A 12,203-nucleotide genomic window follows, 5' to 3' on the forward strand; every position below is an offset into this window, starting at 1 on the left:
TTAACATTTTCACTTCTATGCCATTCTATTTTCAACTCTTATTTCAATTGTGGGGTTGTACAGCAAAGTGCCATCAATTTCCCTTCAAGTAGGAGCTAAGCCACCCAGTCCTTTGGACCAACACAAGTGAAAGTTGCCTTAGTCCTCGTTCAAATGAGCAGGCAAGCTGCCAACACACCAAACTGAACTGAGCTGAAAAACACGTGGGCTGTTAGAACAGAAAAACTGATGAAGTCCTTGCTAACATCTAAAACAAACAAAAAAAATCAACACTGAAAAGCAGTCCAAGTCTCTCCCTTCAGACCATCACCATTTTTGATTGATTTTAACCTAAAATACAATCACATCATCGCCCCACATCTCCAAGCATCAGCCCATCGGGGACATTTACAACCAAGGAGATAAAATGGAAAGGACTTGATCTAGGAGAAACAGACTAAGTGAGAGAAGCTGTGCTAAGTGCTGTGTCTGTGGATGGGGAGAACGGGAGCAGAGGATGAGAGCTGGGAGCTGTTATCACACCGTTAAAGCACAGCCGATAAAGGGGATTAACAGCCCCATCCTAGTGCAAGAAAGAGAAAGGCAGGCTTAACACCAAATTAACACGTCCCATAACGTTCCTACTGCACTTTCTGGTAGTGTTCATAAAAGCAGAAGCAGGCTGTTGTTTCAGACAGGTGAGAACTTAAAAACATGCCTCTACTAGGAAGGAGAACTCATTTCTTCCAATTAGGAGTTATTCATAACAACGAAGATGAAGAAGATGGAAGATGACATCACTTTGAACGCTACTTCAATAATGCTGTGGTTAGAAGTCAACACCAGGTCAGAATAAAGTTGCATGCAGATGACTGAGCAGATAGAATTACCCTCCCTTTGCACCCATCCCCTTCCCGTTTTAGAAGCTTCACTTTCACTTGGAACTCCATTGTACTTTAAATACCTTATTGCAAATCCAACTGACAACCATCCCAAATGCTGGTCTGCCCTTCCCTCCAACAGAGGAAGAGAAACAGCAGAGAAGTTTCTTGTACACAAGCTGGTAATGTGAGAATTGCTCCGCCTGTAATAAACTCTTAACCTACATTAAAACAGCAGTTTCAGCTGGTTTTGTTTTGATTTGTCATGCTCGTCCACTCCCTTTTCACACAGCCTGCCAAAACCCTGCCCATTTTTGTTCCCAGCAGTCTTCCTGCAGGTGGTGCAACCCCTTTTCAAAAGTAATTAAGAGCAATTATGGCAGCCACGTGTGCAGAAGGAAGAATATACACACACATTAGGTTTAACTCGGAGATGCATTTCAGCACACCATCCGTATCACATAAACAGCATCAAGTACTCTCATTAGAAAAAAAATGAAGTTAATCTAAGTCTATTAAAAGAGCCCAAGAAGTCAGAGCATGTGCAACATGACAATAGGAAGGCAGCACGTGCTGAGAAACACTCCTCTGATATCACATTACATTGCAAAAAGGGCATTTTTACACCCTTCAATTTACATCAAGTCTCACTTAAATAATTCAGTTGCTTTAAGCTAGACACTGACTGCAGAAGTGGCCACACTGGTTAAGGACTTCACTGCATTTCTGCAACTGCCAAGGTCAGCAGCTCCTTAATCCAGGCAAATTGTATGACTTCAGGCACTAAATACAGGGGGTCGTTTCATCTAGCCAAGTATTGCAAACAAGTACTGCATGGACAAAACAGCAGGTCTTAGTGAGCTCCTGTTATGCAGCACTGATACTTTCAATCAATAGGGGACATTCATCTTGCCAGCCTCGAGTATTCCACAGCTGACATCTCCCCAGTGGAGCCTGTAGACAGTTTATGTTCCACGTTACCCTTCAGAGAAGAATGGCTGAGGCTCAGAAGAAATGGAGCAGCATGAAAACTTCAAGAACAAAGTAGACTTCATTACATACTGCATGTAGGAATAGTGTTTAAGGTAGGAGTGCTACCTTCCCATCTCAAATCTCCATTTTCCCAAGCTTTTTAATGTCAGCCTAACAATGCAGTTGGGTTGCAATACTATCACATTGCTGTTCACATGAACAAGAGGTCAAAATAAAGCTAGGTAGAAAAAACAGAAGTATGGTTAGCAAGGACTCTGAATAACCTGCACTTCTGTCTGTTGCTGGGCATGTGATGCATTTGCATGTGCTTTATCAGGGATGTGCAATTCAGAGGAACACGCTGGTATTGCGCTTTAACAAGCAATTTTCACTCAAGGGTAAAGCGGGGATTAAGTTCAATGAACTCCCATCAGAAAGATGGATGAGCAAAGAGAATGGATATTCACAGATGACTCTCTCTCGTGAATATTTTAGTGACAAGTAAGAAATCATCACATCTGTTTTCCAAAACAGGTTTCTAACTGACCTGCCTACTTCATCCCTACAAAGGACAAAACTGTCAAGCTTACAGCGCATCTCACCCCATCCCAGTGCCCTTCAGCTCCCTGCTTTCTCCACAGTGCTCTAACAGAAGAGTGGGATTCAAGTCATACGTTCTGCATCATCTGGAAGCCGTGGCTTGAGTTTTCATTTTGCTTAAATTTATATATATAGGTCCGTAGCATGCAACGTTGATCATTTTATTTCTTTTGTCATGAAACTTGTTGCATTTATCCCTTCTCTTTAAAATTCTGGCTCCCAGTGCTGATTATTGCTTTCCTAAACAGAGTAGCTACCTGCTAAAACAACATACTCTTAACTCAAGGATTTTGAGGAATCGCTAGGCTAGCTATACAGCTGAATGGGATCTTACAAAGCTTTTTGATTCAAAAACTAGCATAAACACTATGTGAAGCTCCAGTTCCAACTAGGAAGACAGTGTCTGTCAAGTGTACAATATATTTAGACATTTTCAAAACAAGTAAGTGCAACTGCAGGAAAAAAAAAAAAGTATTTACAGTAATATAGCTGAAGTCCTCCACAGTTTCTATCAATAGCTTTTTATTTCCTCAAACAAATAGGATGAAGGCATTTATTAATACCTGGGTTAAGTATATCTGATATTAAAGTTTTCCCCAGGATTTGCTGCCCAGATTTAGAGAGCAGCACAGCTGTTCCACAGGAAATAGATAAGCCTGTTTGAGATCCGGTAACAGATGCTTAGAAAAGACCAGACCCAGATTGCTGCTCCCCACCAGCATATCGAGAGGAGATTTGGCCAGCAAGACACAATTCCAGGTCAACAAAACAGGACACAAGGTACCCTGTGACAAAGATTAAGTCTAAAAAGCCAGTTAATAGGAAAAAGAATGAAGTATAAACTCATAACTGTTACTCAATAGCTACCATCTTACTCAATTTGGCACCTTTTCAAAACAACTCTTATGACTTTCCCCTTTTTGCCATACAGATTGATCACAAGCTAATTTGTTGAGCAGCTTAAGTTTTATCTATACTTTTTTAAGTAGTACCATAGTTAAGGTACCAAAAAACAAAGCATACCACCAGCTAACTGAAATGCTGCACCATTTTCAGCATGCAGACTTTGCTCACCGACATATCAAGCTACAAAGACTTTACGTTACATTAATGCAACATGAACACCTGCTTCAAGAAAATTATCAAGCCTTCTGGCTGGAACTGGGGCATCCAGTCTTCATTTCCAGAACCTGTCATCAACTCTTTGAAAGGGTTGATAACTGCAGGACAAGGGGAAATGGTTTTAAGTTGAGGCAGGGAAGATTTAGGTTGGATGTCAGGGGGAAGTTCTTTACAGAGATCGTGGAGAGGTGCTGGAACAGCTGCCCAGGGAGGCTGTGGGTGCCCCGTCCCTGGAGGTGTTCGAGGCCAGATTGGACGGGGTCCTGGGCAGCCTGGTCTGGTATTAAATGGGGAGGTTGGTGGTCCTGCATGCAGCAGGGAGGTTGCAGACTGATGATCCTTGAGGTCCCTTCCTACCCTGGCCATTCTGTGAACCTCTGGAGACGAAAGACAAAAAACTGGAACTGCTCTAACTGTAACATGGCAATTTCCAATTTTTTGTCTAAGATGAAGAACACCAAAAAGCCAGAAGTCTTCAAAATAAGGCACTTGAAGTCCAATTCCAATCTAGTAAAACCAGTAGAAAGGTGTTAAATCTTTTGTTACAACGATAGATAGCAGAGATACGTGGCCTAAAGTACTTCACAGTTAATTTGGACTTGGCTTCACTGATTTAGACAAGTTTATGCTACCAGCACTTGCCATAGTTTCTCCTTGATGCACGTGCACACAAGGAGCACCAGTTCTTTGCAATTATCTGTGTGTGCACATATTTATATTGATACATACACACACACCAAACTACCAGAAAAAGGAATCCAGTACACCATTAACAAAAAAAAATAAAATGCTTGTACAGGACAGAAATGGATCATTTTTGAAAAAAGCTCTTAATGAAAGAAGGAACTTTCAGATATGGCATCATTTACCCTGCAAATGGAAGAAAAATGGACTCAAAAATAGACTACAAACTTCTCTTCAAGATTTAAGAGCACCTAGTTATAACCTTTTGGCACTCAAAAGCCATTAATAGGAGAGTGAAGGAGTGTGCCTGGAAGGAACCAAAGACAAGCTGAACAGTGCTTATATTGTTCAGCTAAACAACCACAGACTTCTCTTAAACTATCACTAAAATAAGGCACATAAATCTTTTCCAAAACAGATCAAAGCAGAGTCTACAGTTCTCATCTCTGTTTAGCAGAGTGAAGTTCAGCTTTGCTATTTTTCATATACTCACTTAGAATTATCTACGTACGTGCTCTCATCTCAGTACCAACGTGCTCTGAGCTACACAGAAGCAGCTCCCTGGACTTGAGATTAAAAACAGAAAGGAAGATTTATGTACTTATTGAAAATAACCCACGTTGCATCCGTTTATTTGGTATCTGAGTAAGAGCTGCAGGATGGGGTCAAGTACACCTGCAGGTAATGCTGATACATGAAGCATTGATGATTATTACACCATCTGCCTGCTGCATGAAGCCACAGAAGCTTTTACAAAAATACTAACAGTAGGAGCGTGCGCTTGGACCCTTTCCTACTACACAACTATGTACCGTCGGTCTCCCCACAACAGATATCAGTAACACACACAGAACATTCATTCAGCGTTGTACAGTAACACTGACAATGAAGCTTACTTTTTAAAGAGGTCTTTGTCCAGCATCACACCGTCAGAAGTTGTTTGAAGGGTCAGTCTTAACATATCCATGCACTCTTTCAACCTGGGATCCGACGTACGTAATCCTGTAGATTTGAGTGCCTACCACAATAAGTCAGTAATTACTAAAATGAATTTCCTAGTGCAAAGATCTCTGCTGTTCAGTGTCATTTATTAATGTAAAACCTATCTGCCATGGCACCATCAACATCAAAATACTCAAGATATTTGCTATAGGGCTACTAAGGTTTGGATCAAAATCTACAGTGGTCCAACTGCATTTTCTCTAAGTGCAAACACCACTGAGCTGTGCCACAGACACAGAAGCTTTGAAGCATATTGTCTTGTACAGCAAATAAATGAGTAACAGCACAAGAATTCTCATTCAATTACACAAACAGCGTTGAGGAAGGGGAAAAGTTACATTACTTGTTGCAGCAATCTATCTATAACATGAAATCCTTCGTTTAAATTCTTGCATCCAGAAAGTTAAAAAAAAAAAAAAAACAAACAAACCACCTTATAGCAGTTAGCTTTCATACAGCACCCGGGAACAGTAAACTTACAGTTATGAATTTATGCACTGGTATTTTCTCTTGTCCTTCCGCAATAGTGTAGAAGAGCAGATCTTCCAAGCTAGGAAGGAGACCTTGCTTCATTTTACTAAAAACAAAAAACAACACACACACACAGATCAGTGAATATTTTTGTTTATACATTCGCATTTTTCACAAGGAAACACATTTTAACTACCAACATAACTACTAGTATTCATTTCAAAGGTTTTTCTTTTTTTTTTAAATCAATGATCAGGTTTTAATTCAGCTTAAGGTAGGAAAAACTGTAACACTAGAGGCATACATATGATGCTTTTAGAAACATTTTTAACACGCATCTTTTTACTGACAAGTGCCTTTGTAAAATGGATTTGGAAATTCTTTGGAGCAGATTGATTGCATTTTCCCTCTGCTTGATCCTACAGAGGACAGAAGTGCTATGTGCATAGAGGATAAAAAAATGTCTCAGACTCCAAGACCTGCATGCCTTGTAACAGAGCTCGAAGAGCAGACTGATGCAAGAATTTCACAGACAAGAGAAGGCAAGAGGTGATGGACACGTATTATTTTCTTCAAAATAATCCTATTTTTAGGAACTCCCAGGAGTGCCCCGTCCTTCTGGAAGCTTATGTAGGCCACATCAGTTGCAGTGAAAGCAAGTGAAGCCATCTGCAGCATAATCTGCTAACAGGAACTATCTCAAGCACCAGAAGCAGCAATGCAGACAGAATAAGTTCCATGCACTACAGATAAATCTTCAAACAGTCAGTATGTTTATCAGTACCATACAGCAGCCCTCCTATTCTCCCTTGTGTTAACTACCAGATGTTCTTCTTGTACATCTGTACTCGTTCCTAACTTAGCTCTCCATTTTAAGTGAGACACGAAGGAAAGCTATCAGATTCCACCCAGAACAGCATGCTGTAACACGGAGCTACCTCCAGCTCACAGCTTCTACTTTCTGTGACACCGCATAGCACCCCTGCAGCAGGTCACAGCACAAGGCTGAGTCAATCCCTTGGCTTCCCATGAGCCCTGCTCAGTAACATGCAGCTGGAAGGCTGCTCTAGGAACCGTGTGCTCCCAAAGGGCTACAGGCAACGGCAGCCAAGGACTTCACATCTTCCCTTTTAATACCCTCAAGTGTTGACGTCAGTTTCAACACAGCCAGCGTAGTGTGTTGATGCTTCCCAAGTTAAAAAAAAAAAAAAAAGTTCCCCAGTAAACATAAGGGAAATGCAGAGGATGCAGCCTCGCCTCGCCTTATGTTAGCCACTAATTTTAAAACTCTATCCTAGCACCTATTAACACTGAGAATACATTGTTACTATGGTATAATACATAAAAGCTGTTGTTTGGACTTACTACCTAAAAGCAGACCGTCCTGAGGCATTCTCTCTATTTCTACAGCAGTATGCACATGCACACAAGAAACTCCTGCTCAGAAGAGCCTTCCTGGGATCAACAGCCCCTCACAGCACAGCGAGGCTGCCTGCAGGGCTGGGAGCTGCAGAAAGCAGCCCTGCAGCGGAGCGCAGAACGCGGGTGGCCGACGCAACCCTGCAGATGGGTGCTACGCCTCCCTCTCCTCCCAGCACTCCCTTGCTGTAGTTCAACAACAGGTCACACTCATGATTCATTATTTTTAATAAAAACCTGATTATCTCCATATACCCTCTTAAACGTACAGCAACCCTTCGGCTGCGCTCGCCTCCCCCCCTTTCCTCCTAACTAGCGCTTAGAACCAGCAGTAAAAACCTCACTTCTCATTTTCCAAAGTAATACGCCGTACTTCCATCCTCCGAACAGAAGACAGCTTTGTAAGCCCACAGAACTCTCGTTGTGTTCCAGCCTGGATTTTTTTTAAAAGCAGAGCTGGCTGACTAACGCACAGACAGCCTGGCAGCTCAACCGAGGCGGGCACTAACAGCTACCTCAAGTAAACGCCCTTTTTCCTCAAGAAAATTCACGTCTTCCACGCAGCACACTGCACTGCTCCTCTTTTGAGAGCGGGATGCCCAGACCCAGCTGGCAAAACCAAACCAACCCACATGCAGATCAAACTCTCCTCCTGCAGCAGCATTGCAGCTCAGCAGCTATCTACTCGTTTTAGAGCCATGCAGGGTTACAGAGCCACACTACGGCCCTGAGCTTCACCCACACACACAGAGCATTTCACTCAGCTCAGTGCTGAGAACAACTCGATGTTTTACACAACATCTATGCAACAAGACTTGTTACCGGCGTGCGGGAGCTCTGGGAGAGGAAACATCCCTGTTCCCCTTGGACTCAGGATTACTCCGAAGATGTAACTGCTCTCTGGAAGATTGCAGAAAAAACAGACAAAAGCTTCAGACCTGTAACCAACATTTTCATCTGCTTTTTTCCATCTGTTGAAGACAGACGCAGCTTTCACAGCACAAAGTGAAATAGTTTCCATATCTTTCACGTCTGCTGCTGTTCAATATTGGGTCAGTCAGCTCAATTTAACATGGGCTCTGCACCGACTGCCAAAGCAAAGAGGACGGCACTTGATATATTTACAGAAAATTGCTCTGGGTCAAACAGTCTATCCTTTGATAAAGTTTATCAGTTAAACAGAGGTGGAAAGGCTTGCTCTGCAGTTTGTCAGGTCATTGATGTCAGTAACTCATGTTTGCTTTACCTAAAAGCGCTATTTTGGCACTGCGAGCACACTTAGCAAGATAGAGTTATTCAGCACAGGTTGGAAAGAGCCACGTTTTTCACACCAAGGGAACAGCCAGACTACAGTGGAAATTCCGCTTTATTCCATTATGTCAATAATGGCTTGATAAATTACAACAAAAGCAAAAAAAAAAAAAAAAGGAAATAACCCAAACCAAAGGTACAATTAGCCTTCTTTAGCAGTACTGCAACCCGTGAGCTAGACACAATGCCACAGTTTGCTCCACACTGTTCCTTATGTATCAAGACAAACAACGCATGAAATCCAAAAACAAGGCCTTCACAGTCCCTACTCCTCCCCCAGTTTTCCCTTCTGCATCAGTACAGGGCTTATTCCAGACTCCGTGGAGGATTTTATTCTGATAAGAAGTTCAACTATGATTCTAACCAAGACGTTACATATCAAATACAGTGGCTGATTTCAGACAGTGCCTTCAAACAGCTGGACAGTGATTACCAACTCACTTCACACAGGGAGAGAAAAAAAAAAAAAAAAGCAAGAAGCCTTCTCCTAGAGAAACATTCCTACCTCCAGGCATAGCCAGCAAATGCAAAATGGGATGCGCAGAACAAAAAATGATCAAGTCATACTAAGGCTACTCATGGATCACATGTTACTAACCAGAAGACACAAGTGAAAGCTGCCAGGGCTGCCATCTGTAGCTCAGTATGAAGCCTGCAGAAGCTGTCACACTGAGTAGTGGCTGCTGTTCAGTTGGACATGGAGCCCACCAACAGCAGCAGGAAACCATTTACTTGAGAGCTCAGAAGACCCAGAGAAAGCCATACATTCATAATCTTCAGGCTGAAGACGTGGCCATCAGATGTCGAAGTGCTTCAGGTGAACTGCTGCTTCAAAATCTTACTCTGAGAAGTTTGGGTAGAATGAAAACTCCCAATAATTTGATGCACCTGCATAGCTGAGCACAGTCAGACGAACAGCTGCCTGCTTAACATCCAGTGATTCCACTGGAATCCAGCCTGAATATGAAAGCAAAACAAATTCATAAAGTTATCAACAGAATTCACCCCTGGCCTTGAAAAGGAGCCGTAGTGCGCCCTTATGATTCTAAGGGAAAAACATTACAATGGTAACAACTCTTCTGTTTCGCTTTGCTGGATTCTATATGTAGCAGCACTACCAGCTACGCTTCAAAATTCACTGTCTTGCTCCTCCCCCTCACCTTACTACATGTCCACATAACTCAGAAGTAGCTTATACTAAGGTGAACTGCATGTGATCCTATTACTGTCCAGTATAAAATGCAAGAAGTAAACGCAGTTAGACTGAAAGCAGAAGTAGACACTATCTCATGTTACACAAGATCCTATCTGGATCATTTACGACTGCACTTGGACATGGCGTTTTAAACACTTAAGCATGAAGCAACGATTCCCTTCTAATCCACAATCTTCAGTCATTCAGAATTACCAGTCTGTGGCTGCTTTCTAAGCTTAACCTCAGATATTTCTTCTTCCCCAAATTTAACAAGTCCCAGGTGAGCCCACAGAGCGACAGGACTGCTGCCCTCCAGAGGGACCCCGTCCACCCACCAGCTCAGCACAGCAGACTTTGCACTGCAGCCAGCAGAGCGCAGCCTGCACTCACCCAGGCCAGCTGATAGCCCAGAAACCTGCCTGCTCAAACACTCTTCTTCGACACCCTACACTGTCTTAACATAGCAAGCATTCCTACATTTAAGGTACCACGTACAAACGCTGAAGTAAAATGTTTGCAATCTCATAGGGGAAGAATTAGAATGAGCGTGGCTGATATGCCACCAGGAATTCCTGCCCAACCTGAACTGCAAAGAAGCAGTTCCCAGTTTTTTTCTTGTTTTTAACTACATGCTATAGGTTTCATGCAATTGTTCTTTGCTCACTGCGCAGGAATGCTTAAAGCACGACTATCTGACTTTCACATACTTTTGTCTAAGGCCAAAAATGTGAGAACTGTTTAACTCGTCTGTGACTATGCTGTCACCCCACGCATGTCAGAAATTCCACAGCTCCCCTGACCGATGCTGATCAGCAGGAGCTGTTCAAAAAGCTCAGTTTAAGGAAATGTTACCTCTTGGAAAAACCCTCTTTGCAACCACCACAGCTGCCATACTGGGGCTTTCTTCTCCTGTGTGTTTCTGATGGCAACGTCTGTGTTTCTCACTGAAAATGGAACTAAGTCTTCAGGTCATGCCCACTTGAGGCACAGCCAGAAACGTTTTTTGTTCCGAAACATTACACGTAGAGCTAATTCACACAGGAGGCTAAATGATGAAAGACAGTATAACTATAATAATTTATTTATGTGCTTTATGTCCTATATAGTTCTCTAATCTGATGCACGCGCATGATTAAGGAGTCTGCTAGCTGAAATAACAAGCAGCACCTTCACAAGCAGCCCATATCTCAACGCACAAAATGTTTGGCCCAAGCCCAGCAGCTTGGACATTTGGTGAGATGAGAGAGAAAAGATCAAGGGAGCTTCTCCCCATGCCCACAGGCCAAAGGAGAACAAATTCACACCAAAAACCCTCCCCAAAGGACAGCTACGCACAAGCCACGAGCTGCAGTTCCTGCCTGACCTCGTAGAATCTCTTCTGACTTCCTCTTAACATGAGACTGATGAAGGCATGGCTGCGCGTTAAAGCGAGGCACTCTTTCCTTGTCTCGCTTCCTTTTTGGCTTCTCGTCATCTCCATAAGAGGCGTGGCAAAGCCGGGGAAAGGAGCCCGGCATTAGGTTTTAATTAGGCCACCCCAGAGGTAGCATTGAGAAGACTCACGGGCCACCTAAGAGACAGAAGAGGGGCACGTTCCAAGCACGGCCAAGAAACGCATCTCCACGAGGCCTGCAGTTAACCATCCAACCTGGGAAAGGTTCAGCGCGCTGAGCTCGCGTTGAAGAAACCAAAGCGGACGGGAGCTGGGGACGAACGGGGCTCCTTCAGGAGCTGCTTAAGGCCACGAACCAGCAAGGCAGAGCGCTGGGGAGAGCCGGCAGCACGCAGCGTGCTCCAGGGCCGCCTCAGGCCGCGGCCGAGGGCCCCGCACCGGGCTCAGCTCGGGGCACCGCGGCACTGCGCGCACCGCCACCTCCGCGGCCGCGGACGGACGTCCTCCGTCATCAACGCGAGGTGACACAGCTTCCAACACTTGCGAGAAAATCAATTAATCGATCAATACAACCCCACGGCAGGGCACCCTCCGCCCGCCCGGCACCCGCACCCCCGTCCCGCCCGCACCGTGCCGAGCCCCGCCCGCAGCCCCGCACCTGCCGGGCGCCGCCCGCCCCTCCCGCGTGTGAGGAGGCCGCGGACGCTCACATGGCGCCGCCGCCGCCGCCGCCCCGCCCGCACTCACTTCTCCCCCCCGCCGCCGCCGCCTCCGGCCAGCTCCTTGCCGCCGCCACCGTGGTTGTTGTTGCGGCCGCCATCGGCGGGGGGCTCGCCGGGGGCCGCCGGCTGCTGGGCTCCCTTCCCCGGTTCCTCCAGGGCGCCCTCGGAGCGGGTGCACAGACCCCGCGCCGGGCCCGGACCGCGGCGGGCGGCGGGGCCGGCGCTCAGGGCGGCGAGCTGCGGCGAGAGGCGCCGGGAGCGAGAGCTGGGCCCGGGCCCGGGCCCGGGCCCGCCGCCGGCCGCCGCCGGCTGGCCGAGCAGCCGCAGCTCCCACAGCAGCGCCGCGCGCCACAGCCGCATCATGCTGCGCCTCCGCCGACTGCCCGGCCGCCGGCCCGCCGCGCTGCTCGCGGCCCGCTGCGCCCGCCCCCGCGCCCGCCGATTGGCCGCCG

General features: G+C 45.5%; 1 protein-coding gene across 5 annotated transcripts in view; it reads right to left on the reverse strand.

The window, feature by feature from the left end:
• GLS (glutaminase) overlaps window positions 1-12,203 on the reverse strand; it is a 52,300-nt gene extending 40,097 nt beyond the window's left edge. Inside the window, exons 1-4 of one of the 5 annotated variants that reach the window (XM_085227868.1) lie at window positions 11,777-12,203; window positions 7,953-8,030; window positions 5,721-5,817; window positions 5,135-5,256 (exon numbers count right to left, since the gene is read on the reverse strand). In XM_085227868.1, the coding sequence (XP_085083994.1) occupies window positions 5,135-5,256; window positions 5,721-5,817; window positions 7,953-8,030; window positions 11,777-12,114 (635 nt within the window). In that variant the 5' untranslated portion in view covers window positions 12,115-12,203. Of the gene's footprint in view, window positions 1-5,134; window positions 5,257-5,720; window positions 5,818-7,474; window positions 7,525-7,952; window positions 8,031-9,039; window positions 9,090-11,776 lie in introns of those variants that run through there. The other 4 variants (XM_085227870.1, XM_085227869.1, XM_085227871.1 and 1 more) reach the window with 4 other exon arrangements.

Source organism: Meleagris gallopavo, chromosome 7 (assembly GCF_905368555.1).
Source record: "Meleagris gallopavo chromosome 7, MGAL_WU_HG_1.1, whole genome shotgun sequence".
Taxonomy (NCBI): Eukaryota; Metazoa; Chordata; class Aves; order Galliformes; family Phasianidae; genus Meleagris; species Meleagris gallopavo.